The sequence below is a fragment of the Macaca fascicularis genome, chromosome 18 (assembly GCF_037993035.2).
Source record: "Macaca fascicularis isolate 582-1 chromosome 18, T2T-MFA8v1.1".
NCBI classification, from domain to species: Eukaryota; Metazoa; Chordata; class Mammalia; order Primates; family Cercopithecidae; genus Macaca; species Macaca fascicularis.
Window position 1 is genome coordinate 43,034,094 of NC_088392.1, and position 17,923 is coordinate 43,052,016.

Below are 17,923 nucleotides of genomic sequence, written 5' to 3' on the forward strand. Positions count from 1 at the left end.
CAGCATTATGGCTCTTCACAAAGGAAGGCTCTTCACAGAGGAAGGTATAAAAATGGTTAATAAGCATATGAAAAAGCTATCCACTTCTCTTCCTCCTACACCTTCTTTAGCCACAGGTATCAGATAAGTGTTGGGGGGAGGGTGAAGAGAGGGGGAAGGATTGAATTACTTAGTGTATTAGTTGGGTTTCTCCAGAAACATGGAACCAATAGGGGTGTGTGTGTGTCTGTGTCTGTGTGTGTAGACAGAGGGAGGAAGAGATTATTTATTTTAGAGAATTGGCTCATATGATTGTGGAGGCTAGCAAGTCCAAGATCTGTAGGGTACAGCTGGCATACTGGAGCTCGAGAGAAGAGTTGATGTTGCAGTTGAAGTCTGAAGGCATCCTGGAGGCAGAATTCCCTCTTCCTTTGGGGACCTCAGTCATTTTTTTTTGTCTTAAGACCTTCTACTGATTGGATGAGGCCTACCCACATTTTGAAGGGTAATCTGCTTTACTCAAAATCTACTGATTTAAATGTTAATGTTAACCTCATCTAAAAAATATCTTCACCGAAAGATCTAGAATAGTGTATAACCAAATATCGAGGTACCTTGGCCCAGCCAAACTGACATGTAAAATTAACCATTCTACTCAGCAAACATAAACTGAAGCCACCTTCCCTCGGTGTGTCCGTTGATGAGACAGCAGGGAAGGAGGGAAAGGTTCCTGCTTCTGCTGTGTTACAATCTGGTCAGGTGTAGCAGATTGCATACCGGGGAGGCAGGATCTTGCCCCGCAGGAATGCATAACGGAGTGAAGTGAAAGAAGGCTTTCTAGGAGAGGTGATGATTGAACTGAGTCTTGAAGGCTTATTGATGTATCCTGAACTCCTAGAACAGTGCTTGACACATAGGAGGTGCTCAATAAATACTCGTGAATGAAGTCAGAAGCTATAATAAGAGAGGTAGAGTGAGATGGTGGCTGAGAGGTTGGATGCAATGGAAAGCAACAAATAGATTTTAAACAGAACATGAGATCAGCATTGAGGAGTGGTCCAGGGGCAGGGTGGAAAACAAATCGCAGGAGGTTAACCCTGCAGGCTGGAAGAACAGTCCAGAGTCTACTACATTAGACCAGACGTGTTCATAAATAGGCAGCGAACTAAGGCACTGGAGAGCCTAACTGGTGAGAGATGGAGAGGAGGGAGATCTAGGAGGTGGGACCGAATGTGGGAGAGGCTCCAGGCATGGACACAGCACTGGAAGGGCCTTCTTACACCCTTATTTTACAGATGAGTCTGAGACCCAGAGAGGGGAAGCAACTTGTTCATGGCCACACAGCATGCTGACAGTGTACACTGAACCAAAAATCAAGGTCCTGTCTCTGGTCACATGCTCTTTTCATGCCAGATGGCCTGTGCTCTCTCTTGCTCTCCTAGCCAAGCTTGTCCTTGGAGTTACCAGTGTTATCCAGGTAGGGTCCTCACACAGCGGCACCTCTGACTATTGTTAAGAGTCCTGAGAGTCAGGACAGTGATTAAGCCTCACCTGAAGCTCCTTCTGGGCTCAGTCCTTGTCCTGGAGCTGCTGCCTGCTATGCATGGCTGTGAGGCTGACCCCAAGTGGTAGTTGTTATTTTAAGTAATTCACGTTGGAGGGAGGAAGTGACTGAGGAAAATGTGAAAATGAGTAGCTATTGCAAGATGTGTGTGACAAATGAAACAGGGAACATAAAGACAGACGAAGAGGCACATCTGTTATTTTTGCTCCTTTTTATAGCAACCTCTAAGTTCGACTTTTCACACTTAAGTAGGAACCCTTTAGTTCCTGAGCAATTTCCTGACCCAAGCCCTCATTAGCTCAGTGGGAGCAGAGCAGGATGGAGGGGGCCAGGGCCCTGAGAGCCAATGTGAGTCCCTAGAAAAGAGTCCCCCACCCCAGTCCTCCAGGTTCTCCAAGTGTGGCAGGAATCGGAGGCTTTCTGCAGACGGGGTTTGGTGGGCTGAGAATTCCCGCTCTTCTCTGGCTTCTGCTTCCCCTCCCTTTACTGAAGGATGTTGTGGCTGACCTCAGTCAGTCCCGAAACCCAGGACATCTGTACCCAGGCTGTTCCTAGGAAAGCAGCCTGGTTGCAAAGGAGATGCTTTCTGTAAGAATATGGACACTTTCTCTTTAACATGGGACAATACTGGCATTCTCTCCTGAGTCATTTTTCCTCTTTTTGGAGGTGGACAGTATGCCCGGTGCCCATGTGCTGGTAGGGCCTGAGGATGGGGACTGGCTGAAGTCATAGAGGGGAAGGGATGATGGTGTCACATGATTGTGGGCTTTTTTCGGGGGGAACTGTTTTCCATTTGGAGTTCCATCTGCTGCTGTGAGGAAGGGTTTGAGGGCTGCTAGGGGCAGGGGACCACTGTCCCTAAAATAACCCCAAGTCAGCCTGCTTGGGCCCTTTGATTCCCCCTGAGGTGCCTCCTTTGGAGTGGAGCACTGAAGGCTCTGGTTAAAAACCAGATCATCGTGGGAGAGTGTACAGATTAAGTCGTTTAGTTATTCACACCTCAGCTCTCATCAGTTTGTTTCTGTTGATTGTATGTTCAGCTCTGTGCTAAATCTCACCATTTGGTTCGGGGGGAAGAGAAGGCCCACTCTTGCCAGGGAGGAAGTCACCCCCTGGGTGGAGCTGGAGCAGCTTCAGAGGATTGAAAGGGATGTCTGAAGGCTGATGAGAGGGAGGATGGAGGCAAGACTCCTGCCAAGAGCAAGGGGTGGGAAGAGGGATTCAGGAAAGTGATTGAATACTTGGAATAATTGCCATGAGGCATGCAAAAGAGAGGAAAATGGCTTTTTCTAGGAGTGTGGGGGGCTTGGTTGGGCTGGAAGCCAGGAGTCTGTAGTGCTGCCTGTCAGCTCAATTATGTTATTTTCTCCAGTACTGGGGACAGCTTGGAAGCAGAAGTGGATGACGAAGTCATCACTGGCTGTAGATTGACCAGGAAGCAGGTACAGCAGTAGAACCAACCTTCCCTTTTCTCCTTTTATTTGGGACAGCAAGTAAGCAGCAACTAGGGGTGGCTATGGAACTGAGTTCTCGCCAAGGAGATATGAGAGGAGGGCACAGGATGAAAAGGCTCCGGAGAAGGAGGATAGACTGCAGGGGCACCCCATTTTGTTCTTCCTCTTGCTTCCTCGTTGTGCTGTCTGGAATGTGGACATCATGGCAGGAGCTCAAGCAGCCATCTTGGACTACAAGACAGGGTGCTAAGAATGGGCAAACAGTGAGAGAGGAGGAGCAAGGGTTCCTCAGGCACACAGAGTCTCTCTGTTATCTCTGGGCTAACCACCTCTGGATTTCTTTGAGAGAGAAATAAACACTCATGATTTTAAGAACTGTTATTTTGGGTTTTCTGTCATATGTCATGAACCTAATCCTAATAGAAACAGACCACATGTGAGGGAACTGTGGGTATTATATGAAAGTAAGTTAAGTGATTGACCGTGGGGTCTTAGCAAAGGAGAAAGGATGAAAAACCAGGAGATGGCCGAAATGCTGGAGAATGGAGACCCAGCCCTTGGGCTACTAATGCAGCAGAGTAGCTAGTAGGGGTAGAAGGTCTTGAATAGTGGAGAACAGGAAGTTGTGGTTAGAAGGTGGAATATCTGATTTTACGATTTCAGACATTTGACTAGATGTGGAATATTAGATAATTGCTAATATTCCCCAAATACTTCCTATGTAGCCAGCTCCGTTTGAAGTAATTGGCAGGCCTAATCTCCTGGTATAACTCTGAAGGTAGTTGTTTCTTTTTTATTGGCCTATCTCATAAATAGGGAAACTGAGGCTCACGGAGGTCAAGAAACCTATCTGAGGGGACAAAACTGGCATTGGGTTGGCATTGGAACCCCAGCAGTGTGACTCCAGAGCCCAAGCTCTTAACTACACCCGCTCCTCTGCCCTGTACCTCCTTGGGGACTGCCCGGTGGACAGGAGAGTGGGCAGCAAGCAAGGTCAGAGGAGGTGGAGGCCTGTGAGGCTGGCTGCTGGCCACAGCTCTGGATAGATGTTCAAATCCCCAGAATGGGCGCAGGAGGTGAGGTGGCAAGTTATACCAGACATTGAGGATACAGGCCAGGGCAAGGAATGGCATGGTGCAGCTGGGCGACCAGAGCCTTGACAGGACATGAAAGAGCAGAGATCTGGCCCCCAGGAGTGCACCCACCCTGCCTCTGGCCCTGGGGTTCTGAGGGCTTGGAAGTGTCGGCAGGAGTCTAGGGAACCAGCACCCTGCACTGATAATTTTGATGGAAGCAAAAGAAGGGTGGGCTGTGGGAACAGAAAGCCTGGGTTCGGGTCCCATTTCCACCTCCTCCTGGCTGTGTCACCTTAGACAGTTACTTAACCTTTTGTGCCTCAGTTTCCTCATGTGTATGGGCATCATAATAGTTCCTACCTCATAAGATCATGAAGACTAAATGCACTAACATCAGGGAAGCACTTACAACAGTGCCTAGCACCCAACAAGAACCCAGTGATGCTGTTGTAGCTGTTGTTGCTTTTCAGAGCTTTGTGGAGAACATGAGGAGCAGGGACAGGGTGGAACATGGTGAGGACAGACAATGAGGGGAGGCTCTGAGTGGACCAGGAGAGACCACAGGCTGTGCCTCTCTTCCTGTAGCCAAAGTCCCTATCAAGGAAGGCTCTGACTTCTGTACGTCACTCTGGACAGGCCCTTGGCCTCCTCTCCTAGGATTATTTGCATGGTAGTCTTATGTTTCCAATGTAAGGAAAGGCTCTGTCCCTTCTAGATAAATGTCTGAACATCTTGGGAAAGATGAGGAGTTTTCCTCTGAACCCCCAAACTCCACATGCCCACATATCACCCAGCACCCACACTAGGTTCACTGTCCCGCAGTACTTGTTAGTTGATGGCATGGACTGCCTCAGCTTTGCTTACGTTGCCAGGATGGGGCCTGCTCTCCTTGTCCTGCCAGGTGCCCCGTCACTGTCCCTAGGCCCTGGGTGCAGACGCTGCCTTTGGCACTAACTACTCCACATTCTATCTGGCTCTGGAGGGTCCCACACACTCTTTGTGTGGGCAGCTATTTACTCATTCACTTCTGTAGCTATTATTAGGCACCACAGGAAACCAGTCCTACCGAAGGGGTTTATTTTTATTAGCAAGTGTCATAAAGTTGGCATTTGTGCGTCTGTTTAGGAAACATTCTGGGAAGGCTGAAATAAATATTGGTGAGGACAACAGTGAATCTTTTAGAGAACCATGCACCCCTGGGCCAAACAGGAGTCTAAACACCCACAGGACTGTGGCAGGTCTGGGTCCGGAGGGTCCTGTGCTGCTGCAGCCTCAGAGCCCAGGGTCCAGGCTTTGCTCTGCCCTTGCCCCACTGTGTGATGCTGGGCAAGTCATTTCACCTCTGCAGGCATCATTGTGCCAATCTGTGAAACGGAAACAATGAGCATCCCTTGGGAGCTTTCAGAGACCCAAGCAAAGGCATAGAAATGAAAATGCGATGGGTGTATTTGAGCCCCATATTGAGCAGCAGACACTCTGTAGGCACTCTGGGAAGTACCCAGTCAGCACCTGTGATCCCAGGACAGTGCCTAGGGAGCTGAGAGGGGTTAGGTCTCTTGCTTGGATTCACAAAGCTAGTGAGTAGGTGGGCTGAGATCTAGATCTTGGAGAGCCTGGCTCCAGAGCACGTGCTATTTCCACTGCGCCAAAAGGCAAACCAGCCTCAACAAAGCCCACCTCTGCCCGGTGTATCAGGGAGGCCTGGGAAGCGAAGTGGGCAGAAGAGAAGAGGGGGCAAAGACAGACCTGAGGAGAAAAGCAGAGAAAAGGAAAGCATTCCGGATGGGCACATGAAACTGGGAGGAGCACAGGGTGGGTTCTGGGGTATGATGGTTTCTCTTTTTTCTTAGTGGTAATTACATGGGTGTCTTCACTCTGTGATAATTTATGGAGAGCTGTACGTTATGATTTGAGCACTTTTCTGTACATATGTTATACCTTTTTGAAAAGGTTAAAAAGATGGTGATTTTGTAGCATGCGGTTTTGAATCCTAATGTATTTTTAAAGTTCATAGTCAATTACTTATACAGCTCTCCTCTGCATCCATTCAAATGACATTAAAAATTCTGTTTAAGAATCTGAAAATATCCAGGTAAAATTCCCAAGAGGCTAGGTCAACAGACAGATTTCAGAACTGAAATTCTGGGAATTTCTGACCTTTCCTTGTGGCTGGCAAGCCCCTGGCATGGAACCCGCCACTGTCCATAGGTCCTCCTTCCTTTCCTTCTCCTGCCCAGCAAGATGACTGTCTTCTTCAGTCTCCCTGCACCCAGGCTGACCACCTGACTCATGTTAGCCAATGAGATGTGAGCAGAGGAGTTATGTGAGACTTTGGGGAATGTCCTTCTTTATCTCTTCCTTCATCTTGTTAACTAGACTAAAACAGGAATTAAAAGAAATTAAAAAATGTGTAAGCAAAAACTCGGTTGTATGTAAAAAACCTCATTCCCCCTGAGGAAAAGAGGTGGAGTCCTTTAAAAATTAACTGCTTGTTTTTCTGTCTGTGGCTAGTGAGCCTTATCTCTCCCTTTCCAGGCATTGTGAAGACCCTGTTTCTCTAGCTGTGCAGTTGCAAGGTCACTAGACAGACAAACTCAAGTCATAAAACATGTTTTTCCTTGAAAAGTAAGAAATAATGTAATGCATGTCTCAATTGAATAACTGTCTTTGTTTCTCGATTCTGTAATATGCTTCCTCCTGCAGAGATCTCCCCCCGCCCCACGAAATGCTTAAAAGGTAACCTGACTCTTTGTTCAGGGCTCAGTCCTTTAGATGTTAATCTGACTGGGCTGGTGCACCTAAATAATAAATAATAAGTATCCTCCTTAACCCCTCAGTCTCTCTGATTCCTAAATTATCCCACTGCAGGACCTTGGATGTGATGGCTACAGCTTTAGTGTCCACCTTGGAACATGAGGACAGGGATACATCTTTGGGATATTAGTGAGCTAAACGGGCCTGGATCATCAAAGACTTTTTAAATGGAGCCTCTCTCCCAGCCTTGGATTTCTTACCCCTGAACACCTGTCACATGGTAAAGAAAAAACAACAACCCATGTGTATCTTTATATTAAGTCTTGTCATTTTGGAGATTTCTGTCCCTCAAAACTGAACCTGATTTTAGCTCATGCATGCCCCATGAAAGACATAAAAGCCTTTCCTTGACCTCCTTGGGCCACATGGTCAACCAAGGATCTGATAGGCACCTACTCGTTGATGTGTCCAATATTGGGAAACCCGTTGATGTGCCCAATATTGGGAAACCAGGAGGTCATTCACCACCCTGAAAATGCCATTCACCACCTCAAGCGATTAAGCCCTATATGATTGGCAGATAACCCAAGTGGTATGATTTTAGGAAACCCAGGGAGTCTCCCAACTACCTCTTTGACATACATGGCACCCAAAATTCCATCTTTATATATTAACTGATAAGATTATACAACTGTGAGGATTCCTACTCACATACAAGTGATTCTAGGTAGAGATACTATATCATCACCTCTCACATTAGCATGAAGCCATTTCTCTTAGAATGAGAGACTAAGAACATTTTCTAGATGAATGAGAACTTGGGGGACCATTTAGCCTAGTTGTTTTCAAACTTTGCTGCAGCAAGCCCTTGCATTCTTTGATGGTACCCCCGGGGCTGCCATTTATGAGAAAGGGAATGAGGGCAAGAGGAAGGTCACAGAGTCGGGGTTTGAGGCCAATATTTTAGTGTTACAAAGTTTTAGAAACTAGCTCTTATTTATTTTATAGGCTGAAAATCCAAGGTTGCCAATAGGTTAATGAAGCCTGAATTCAGACAGCCAGTTAGTGGCAGAGCCAGACCTAGAATTCAGGTTTCTGACTTTTGGGCCTGTGCTCTTTCCACAATCCCAGGCTTCCTTAGCATTCGTTTCAGACCTGTGTTAAGGAGATGAAATAGTGAGACTCCGAACAGGTGAGTCTTGGTGGGCAGAGAGTGTAGGGGGCGGATCCTGGTCTGGGCTTCAGTGGGGAGAGTCATGGTCATCAGACAATGCTGGGTACTTGGACTAGTCAAGTGTTGAGGTGAGGAAAGGGAGACCACTGAAGATACCTGACCAAATTAACACATTTGTTGAGACTCAACATTTGTGAAATTTCATCTATCTAATGTCATAGTAATAATGCTGTTTACCTTAGGACTGCATAGCTTCACAGTTTTCAAAATGCCCCTACATTTTTACTTTGACCTTCACAAACTCCTACTTTGAGGGATAGGTATTATTTTTCCAGTTTACAGGTGAAAAAACCAGTGCATTAGGGAAGGTAAGTGTCTTTCCTGAGCTCACAGAGTTGTGACATAAAGCATGTCTGCTCCTGACACCTCATTCTGAGCTCTTTCCCCCATCCTACAGCACCTCTCACATTCTAGGACATTGCCAGCCACTTTCTCCAGCCTTCTCACCTCCTTGCAGGTGAACACCAAGATATTTAGGCAACAAACATAATCTGTTTTCACACTTGTAAGTTGGCTGACCTGTTGCCTGGCTTCTTCTTTTCCTATGAGCTTCACGATTGTAGTTATAGGTGCTAGCACCAGTAAAGAGAGAGAGAGAGAGAGAGAGAGAGAGAGAGAGAGAGAGAGAGTGTGTGTGTGTGTGTGTGTGTGTGTGTGTGTGTGTGTGTGTGTGTGTGTGTTGGAGGGATGGGCAGGAGACTGCCACAATTCTGCATATGATTCCAAAACAACATTTCTGGGATGTTGGAGGAGGACATGTCACCATCCTCTTGTTTTTCTGCCATCAACACTACTCTTAATCACAGCAACCGTGTTCCATTGAAAGGAGGAAAGGGGAAAATAAGTAGAAGAAAGTGCTGTTCTGGATCATAGAGGACATGCGGGTTGACTCCAACATCCATTGCATCTCCGTCCAAGTAGCAGCACTGTGGTTCTGGACTTGACCCCAGCTCCTGGGGAGGGCTCTTAGCCAACTAAGCCAACCATGATGCTATCATCCCCTTGTCAGTGATTGGTTCAGGAACCGAGGCATAAGCCAACCACTGCATGGCATCCCTCTGGTGATTATTATTGGTCTCAGGCTGGAGGAGAATCTTCCCTCCCCTCTCCTCCCCTCCCCTCCGCTCTCTTCTCTCTCCTCTCTCCTGCTATTGTCCCAGTTACAGCTGGCCTCTATCCCCTGACCATGAGGACAGCTCCTCTTAGGCAGAAGCCTATATTGTAGATGGTAGAGCAAAGGAAGGAAAGAAGCTGGGGTCATAGGATACTGATCAGTCAGTTGTGGAGCCCACCCCTCCTCTAGATTTCCTGATACGTGAGATAATAAATTTCTCTATGGTTCCCGTTACTTTCATGAAAAGACCTTAACTGACACGCTGACTTTTAGGACACAAGAATTTATTGTCTTCATAAGTGGAGGTGAAACCTCACCAAGCAACCCATATATTTGTTCAGTTGTCCATGGTGACCCGGGACGTGTATTTATGAGACTGCCGGTCAAAGTTAGAGTAGAGTGTATGCATAGAAAGGTCATCCTGTGATCTCCAGGTTCACTTCAAGGATAAATAAAACTGTGCTAACATGTTGATGGTGGATAATAGATTAACATGTTATTATTTATTAGGCCTTTGTAAATATGACATCTAAACATGGAATGCCTTTTATGGTGACTCTTCAGGGCAATGAGGTGGGACTTCTTGCATGGGCTCTGCATATCACAAAATGTGGGGCAGGAGTTAGCAAGCCTGTGGAGCAACTCTGGCCATTCACATTCATTCTCAATTGACTATGTTTTCACACTACAGTGGTAGAGTTGGGAGTTGCAACAGAACCTGTCTGGGCCACAAAGTTTATGATATTTATCATCTGGCTCTTTCAGAAAAAGTTGGCTAGTTTCTGGGATTCACCATGGTCTATGTGGCCTGTAAGTTATGGCAATCCAGGCAAACTCACAGCACAGCAAGACTAGGCTGTTATATTGGTAACTACACTTGTGGACAATGATCTGTTTTCAGGGCTTTCAGGCGGTATACATCAATCTTGTTGTAGCTGTTCTTGTTGTAGTTCATATATAAATATTGACATATTAATAGAGGGCAAGACATTTTCTATAAAACAAATCATATTTACATTTATTTCTGTTATAAAATCAGATATGTATTATTTCAGAAAATCATTCTCTACTAGATTGCGTTGAAAACGTTTGAGGATGTGGTTAAGGTGATGGCTACTTATATAATTCCTTACAGTGCTCTGAGTGCAGTTCTAACAGGACATCACCTTTATTACAGTCAGAGAGGATGCTTCAGGTTAAATTTCTCCCATCAGGAACACTAGTATTTAAGAGAAAGCTATCAAAGCCTTTCCCAAGAGCAGAGGTTCCAAAAGGGAGGGGAAGAGAGTGTTATTATACCAGGAACCTATGGAGCAGAGGAGGCTGCAGAGTAACAAAAGGGTATATGTATCAAAAACAAACTCTGCTAACTGCACAGTTTTGCAGTGGACCGGCCTCAACCAAGCTTGACCTATTTCCATGCATCTCAGGTGAATTGGATGATGAAGCACTTAATATAGTGACAACTTCTATAAAGCAGTAATCATGTTTCTCTACTCTTTTCCTGCTACCCTGGAAGGAGGCAGAGAACTAATTCTCAAGCTGGTACAATAATGTGAGCTCGATAGTAGGGCTGCCTGCCAATGAGGTATGTGGTGGGAAGGGGAGGCCAAGGGAAGGGGTCTGGTCTAATCAGGGAAAACAAAAACAAGCCGGCATCTCCATGCCTTTTCAGTCTTTGCACCTTCAAACTGTGCTCCACTAGCCTGCAGCTTGATTATCTAAAATGCAAATCTGATATCATTCCCCTACTTAAAATCTTGCAGTGGTTTCATGGATAAAATCCCAACTCTCTGTGCTCTGTCTCCCACTCACCCACCCAGCCTAATCTCTCCAACCGTGTTGAGCCGACTGTACCCCATCACCCACTGCCAGCCTCCACCTACAGTACCTCGTCCCTCCTTCTTTACCTGGCTGAACGTCCTCACCCATCACAATTCAGGTCAAACACTACCTCCTCTGGAAACCTTCCTTGCCATTCTGCCTCCTGCCCACTGCCCTCTCTGTCACTATCAATTTGGGTTAGACAGATCTTTATCCTACTATAGGGCACTGTCTGTCTTCCTCATGGGAATTTAAACTCCTTTCTAGGCACAGACTGTGAATGACTGGTTCTTGTTTCCCTAGCGTGTCACACAATGTCTAGCACATAGTGTCCATTCTAGCCATGTCTATCCAATGCATGGAGCTTTTAGAATTTAGGATGGTGGTTAAATGACACATACTTTGCTGTGGTCATGGTGTTAGGATTTGAAACATCCCTTGGTGCTTCAGAAGTAGATGATCACAGTGGAACACTCATCCCTTTTCTCTTCTCAGGTACCCAAGGAACATTAAACATTTTTAAGCAGCTGTATTTATAGGGCATTCCTTTGAAAGTCTCAGCATTATACAGACCACCAACAAAACGCATCTAGGGGCCTGCACTGGCTTGGAAATTAAAAAATACATTTTCTTAGCTGAATTCATCAAAGGGCAGAACCTGACACAAGTGTTTCTACCCCACAGCCCAGCCTTTAAGGTAAGAAAAGGAGATTCTAAGTCCATTGTGTCCAGCATGTCATCTGAATGTGATCTGAGTGACCTTATTCCAGTGATGCTGTTTCTGGCAAGTACAGGAACATACTGTAGGAGTGTGACGTGCCTGAGGTACAACAGAATCTTTCTGTATTATGATGCATCAGGTGGTTTATGGATTAATAATAATAATATCTCTACCCTTTGAAACAAACTGGAACAAGTGCAAGAGAAGAATATCTGGGAGTGATGCTGAGACAGCAGGAGGATGCTTCTCAGCTTGGAGATATGAAGGCTGAAAGGTGGCTTCATCTCCAGGTTCAAGATTATAAATGATTTTTCATAAATTATATTGGATACAATTCGTACTTCATAAGGGGACAGAACAAGGGGTTTAAATCATTGTTCTGTTATATAATTTATTATAAACAAGACTGATGAAGTAGAGTCTTGTGTCTGCAGTTGACCATGTAATGGCAAAACCCTGGCTCTCTGATTACAAGGTTATAACTGGGGCATTTCTGCACACCTGGCAGCAAGATACCCTCATCAGAGACAAAGTGTCCCAGAGCCAGGAATCAGCCTCTTGAAGGCCTGGCTTGTTAACATAAATGTAAAGAGGCACAAAAACAGCATGTACTTATCACATACTCCTCGAACACATGGGTGAAATGTCACTTACATAATCTGACAGGTTGCAGTTGTGCTGTATGATATAAAAACTGGCTTTTTAAAACTGGTAGAAACCTCTAACTTTTTGAAAAATTCTTTCCATTTTATATTGGAGACAATGCTCCCAGCATGAGTAATGCCCATCAGTTATCAGTAATTTAGCAGATGGTGCCAGTGTTGACATTTGTTCTGGCTTAATTGTGCCTGAGTGTGTGTTTTAAACAATGATGCAGCTGTCCCCATTCCTGGCAATTAGAATATAAAAATGGTGTTCACTGAATCTGGCATAGTGATCATTTATCCATGTGTTTACTCTTTTGTTTGCAAGGCCTTCTGAGTGTTTGCTGCAATTCTACAATCAGAATATAAATTCGGCTTAAAATGGAACCTAGCTCCATACTGATAGAAACAAAAGGGACTTCAGATCTCCATGTTTTGAGATCTTAGGCCTCCAGCTCCACTACAGATGCTTGTGAGGTGTTTGTGTGTGTGTTAAAGATACCTCTGATATGAAGATAGTCAGAATTAAAATGCCATTAGGATTAGAAGAGCAGTGTCAGCAGAAACCACTGGACTATTGCTGATCATGTGCAGAGGATCAAGTGACCAAAATCTATTCTACATAGAGTCTTGCTGCAAAGTTCTAGCCATTCCGAATGCCAGCATCAATCTCATTCACTGCTAATTCATGCAGGAGGCCTAACTGTAGCCTAGCTGTTGACTACCTCCTCAAGGGAGAGTGGATGCCTTTGGACCTGTTGTTGTCCTTCAACTATCTTGGCTCTTGGCTGGGTGGGCTTTTTGCTATTAGGTTAGCCAGTTAGTTTTAGTGTGGGGACAAATTCCTTGTTAGGTCATGGCAAATCCGCATAAAATACCTACTAAAAAATAATTTATCCTCTGGAAAAACTTTGGCAGTAATTGCTAAAGCTGAACATATGTACACTCTCTGACCTTGCAATTTTACTTCTAGAAGTAGATACCAGCAGATATGCATGCATGTTTTCACCCAAAAAACCATGCACCTGAAGGCTGATGGCAGCAACTACTCAGATGTCCATCAGCTGTAGAATGGATAAGTTGTGCCACAGTCATTTGATGGCATACTATATAGCAATAAGATTGAACAAACTATAACTGCACACAAAAGTATTAGTTTTATATTGAACTGAAACATTTTACCACAAACTTAACGGCTTAAAGCAACACACACTTACAAGCTCACAGTTGTATAGGTCTTAAATCTGGGCACAGCATAGCTGGGTTCTCTGCTGAGGGTCCCAACAGCTGAAATCAAGGTGTAGGTGGCTGGAGCTTAGAATCCTCCTTGAAGTATATTCAGGTTGTTAGCAGAAGGCAGTGTCTGCTTCGTGATTGGAGGACTGAGGTCCCCATTTCCTTGCTGGCTGTCAACCAGGAGCCAGTCACAGCTCCTAGAGGCTGTCTGCATCCTTTGCCTTGTGGACCCCTTCTGTCTTTGAAGGAGACAGCAAAGAATTTCCTTCGTATCAGCCACTCCCGTGATTCAAATCTCTTTCACCAGGAAGAGCCCAGTCCCTTGTAAGGGCTCCATATGGCCATGCCCACTGAGGACAATTTCCTGATATTACAGCCAACTGATTTAGGCCAACTACATCTGCAAATTCCCTTCACAGCAGTGTCTAGATCAATACCTAGGGGAATGTGTGTACAAGAAGGGGTGAGGAATCTTGGGGGTCATCTTGTAATTCTGCCCACCACATGCAACAACATGGATAAATCTCATAGTAACGTTAAGCAAAAGAAGGCAGACACAAAATAATACATAATGTATAGTTGTATTTATATAAAACACAAGAATAGGAAGCACTGATCTTTGGGGTTAGGAGTCAGAACAGTGGTTACTCTTGAGTACATAGTAACTGAAAAGGAACATGTGGGGATTCCTGGAGGCTGATAATTGATCTGTGTGCTGGTTACAGGGGTGTGTTCAGCTTGTGAAAACCCAGCGAGCTGAACGTTTATGATTTGTGTACTTTTCTGTAAATGCATTATATTGCAATTAAAAGGTTCTTAGGATAATTTGGATTCATTACTTGATAATAGATTTGTTTCGTTTTTCCAAGAAAACATGCACTCAAAGACAGGCATCAGAGCGAGCACCTGATGGGGTGGAGAATAAGTAGGAATACAAAGGAAACGACAGTGCCTTGCCTGGAGTGGAGATGATAGTACCCCTCAAACTCTACACTTGAGCACCAAGTAGTGAAAAATTAGTACTGTCAACTTGGAGCCTGTGTGTATGACCTACCTCATAATTTGGCCCAGTGCAAAGTGAAATGCAAACCCCCTTGTTCAAAAATTGGAAGACAGCAAGAGTGGAGCATTCAGTCAAAATCAATGGTTGTGGTGGGGACAAATGAACAAGTCCCACTCCCAAGAAGCCAGCCTGCCTGTGTGTGTGGGAGAAAGAGCCTCATCTCAGAATCCCAAGACTTGTTGCTAGGTGAGTTACTTTGGGCAACTATTGCTTTAGCCCCTTCAGCTGTAAAATTGGTTAGCCAGGGGCTAGGAGGTGAAAATTCATTAATACATGCAAGTGAAGCACGTTTTTATGTGCCAGAAAGCAAACAAACACAGGAATTATTATAATAATGGGGCCCTCTAAATGTTGGAGTTTTTCTTTAATTGGTTAAAAAGCCTACCTGTGACCTTGCAGAGAAATACAGAAACTCTTCATGGATAGCACAGGGGCCACTTCTGCCTTATGAACTAACAGAAATCCCGAATTCTTGGTGGTAGCCTTATCATGAGATTTTACTGTGCATTCCTTGATCTTACCAGTTCAAAGAAGAAACTACTAAATGCCAGGGTCTAGAGGGTATTGGAGTCTGGGCACTTCCCCCATCGAAGTTCTTGTGCTGAGGTTTGAGTTTCGGTCAGGTTCCCGGTTGAATCCCTGATCTGACTCTAGAACCTCCCGGAGTGCCTGCTGGAGCCGGGGAAGGGGCACCCTAGAATCTTCCAACCGGCCTCAGTGGCGAGCGCTGCGGGCACGCGACTCCCAGCGCTTGGAGCCTCTGCGGTGTCAGGATGCCAGGACTGTCGCCTGGCCGGGTTGGGGGGTGGGGACGGTATTTCAGGCTAAGAATTTCTGAAGAGGCACGACGTTCGCATTGCGTTTCCGTGATTATTCTCCCTGACTTGCATTCTGAAGCACGAATCTTTCCGGATGTAGTAACTGACTTCCTAAAGCTTTGGGGGGACTGTGGTCCCCAAAGGCTGCCGGCTGCCTGACCTAAGATTTACGAGTGGTTTCGAGGATGAGACAAGGTCCCAGTGTCTCGGTGACAACAGGGTCTTTGACGAACGGCCGCCGAGTTACGGCTGGGGAGGGGGAAGAGACCCGTGGCGGGGTCGGGCAGCCTGAATTTCTTCTGCAGGAGTTGGGCGCCTGGGCGCGGGCAGGCAGCCCCGCAGGCCATCAGCATGCAGGAGCGGCGAGCGCCGTCCTTGAAGGGCTGCCCGGCTGACCTTGCTCCGCTTTCTCCGGAGAAATCGCTAGAAGAGCGCGAGGACGCGGCCACGGCGGTGACTCAGTGCCCTGCGCGCCGCACGCAAATGCTCCCTTCTATCAAGTCCAGCTCCGCAGCGGCTGTTTCCTCTTCCTGCCCTCTTTTTCTATTTATTTATTTATTTATTTATTTTTGAGACGGAGTCTCGCTCTGTCGCCCAGGCTGGAGTGCAGTGGCGCGATCCCGGCTCACGGCAACCTCCGCCTCCCGGTTCAAGCGATTCTTCTGCCTCAGCCTCCGCAGTAGCTGGGACTACAGGCGCGTGCCACCACGCCCGGCTAATTTTGTTTTTTGTATTTTTAGTAGAGACGGGGTTTCGCCATTTGGCCAGGCTGGTCTCGAACTCCTGACCTTGTGATCCGCCCGCCTCGGCCTTCCAAAGTGCTGGGATTACAGGAGTGAGCCACCGCGCCCAGTCCCTGGCCTCTTTTTAATTCCAAGATTCAAACCCGGCGTTTTCCGCTCCGCCCCTCCCCCTCCCCACGGCCCGCCTATCATTAGCCAGACTGCACGGGTGTTTTGTACCCTCCCTCCCCCGTCCCTATCGGCAGAACCGAAGGCCCACCTTCGCGATCCCTCGCTGCGGGCCGGGGGATCAGATGTGGCCCGCCCCCGGCAGGGCACCGCGCGCTGGGCAACCGCGATCCGGCGCCGGACTGGAGGGGGCGGTGCGCGGTGCGCTAGGGCTCACAGGGTACGGAGCCCGGGCCCCGCTCCCCATTGGCCGCCACCTCGGCGGGAGGGGCCTCCTCCGGCTCGTGGCACCTGGCGTCGCCCCTCCGCGGGGAAATCGGCGGCTGCCGGGCATGGGCGCCTGGAGGTAAAGGTACCCGGGGGTGGGGAAGGCCCCGGGCCGCGGCAAAGCTCCCTGCCACTGGCCCTGTCCTGCTTGCCGCCCCAGCGCCTGCGAAGCTTGGATGCCCCCAGGTCCGGCCGGGCCAGCCAGAAACTTTGCCCCGCGAAGTCCCCCGCCTGCCTGACCTCACCGTGAGGCGCCACGTCGGCCGCGCGCCCTCCGGGGCCCCGGAACCCCGCGAGTCATTGCCTGGCCGCCCCGTACCCCGCGCCCGCGGCGCCCGGTCGCCAGGATGCGCTACGCGGACCCCTCGGCCAACCGGGATTTGCTGGGGAACCGAACTTTGCTCTTCATCTTCATCTGCGCCTTCGCCTTGGTGACCTTGCTGCAACAGATCCTGTATGGCAGGAACTACATTAAGAGGTAAGAAAGTCCAAGAGAGGGCGGGATGCACGGAGCCAGGCGGCAAGCCCCCGGGTGCCAGTGGCAGCGGCAGCTTCCGTCACAGCGCCCCGGGGTGAGTGACCATGGGGTCCGCTCCTAGCCCCAAGCATGGCCGCTTAAGCTTGGGTCACCGCGTTTCCAAGAGCATCCTTGCTCCCAGCTCCCTGCCCAGCGCTAGCTGGAGGGCCCAGACAACTTTGTTCCACTATGAAAAATGAAGGACAGGATAGAATTCCAGGCAACCAGGCTGACGATAAATCCATTTAATACCGGAGAGACCGCATGGATCAGAGCGGGTGTCCTCCAAACCCACAGTTCTATGGCCATTTGTTTGGACTCTGGGGTCGGAGGGCTCAAAATTGTATAGATTATTTATTTATTTATTTATTTATTTATTTATTACCTCGCGAGTCCTGAACTTTCGTAAGGACCCTTGGGAAAAAAAAGCATTTTCCCCTCCAGGAGCTTCGGGTTAGGTGGGGGTGGTAGTGGGCTGTGGCGAAGCGACAGGGATAGTGATAATGAAGTCTTATAATCCCATAGCCACTGGATCTGTGAAACTCAACAACGTGATTCCTTCTGAAACAGATGGCTTTTTTTTTCTCATCCTCAGCGCAAAAGGTCAGAGCTGCAGTAGAAGTTAACCCCTCGTTGGGCTCTCCCCCTACTCCACCCCAATCCACAGTTAAACTCCAAGAGAAAGAGCAGCAGGAGGTGTTACTCAGAAATTCAATTCGGGCACAGCCTCAGTCTCTCTGTTTGCAG

The 17,923-nt window shown here is 47.4% G+C and overlaps 1 protein-coding gene across 8 annotated transcripts in view; it reads left to right on the forward strand.

The window, feature by feature from the left end:
* The first annotated feature begins 16,701 nt into the window (after window positions 1–16,701).
* The window catches only part of ST8SIA5 (ST8 alpha-N-acetyl-neuraminide alpha-2,8-sialyltransferase 5), a 95,291-nt gene continuing 94,069 nt past the window's right edge, over window positions 16,702–17,923 (forward strand). For all 8 annotated transcript variants that reach the window (XM_005586777.5, XM_065533884.2, XM_065533885.2 and 5 more), the window contains exon 1: window positions 16,702–17,137. In XM_005586777.5, coding sequence (XP_005586834.1) covers window positions 17,007–17,137 — 131 coding nt within the window. In that variant the 5' untranslated portion in view covers window positions 16,702–17,006. The remainder of the gene's footprint in view (window positions 17,138–17,923) is intronic.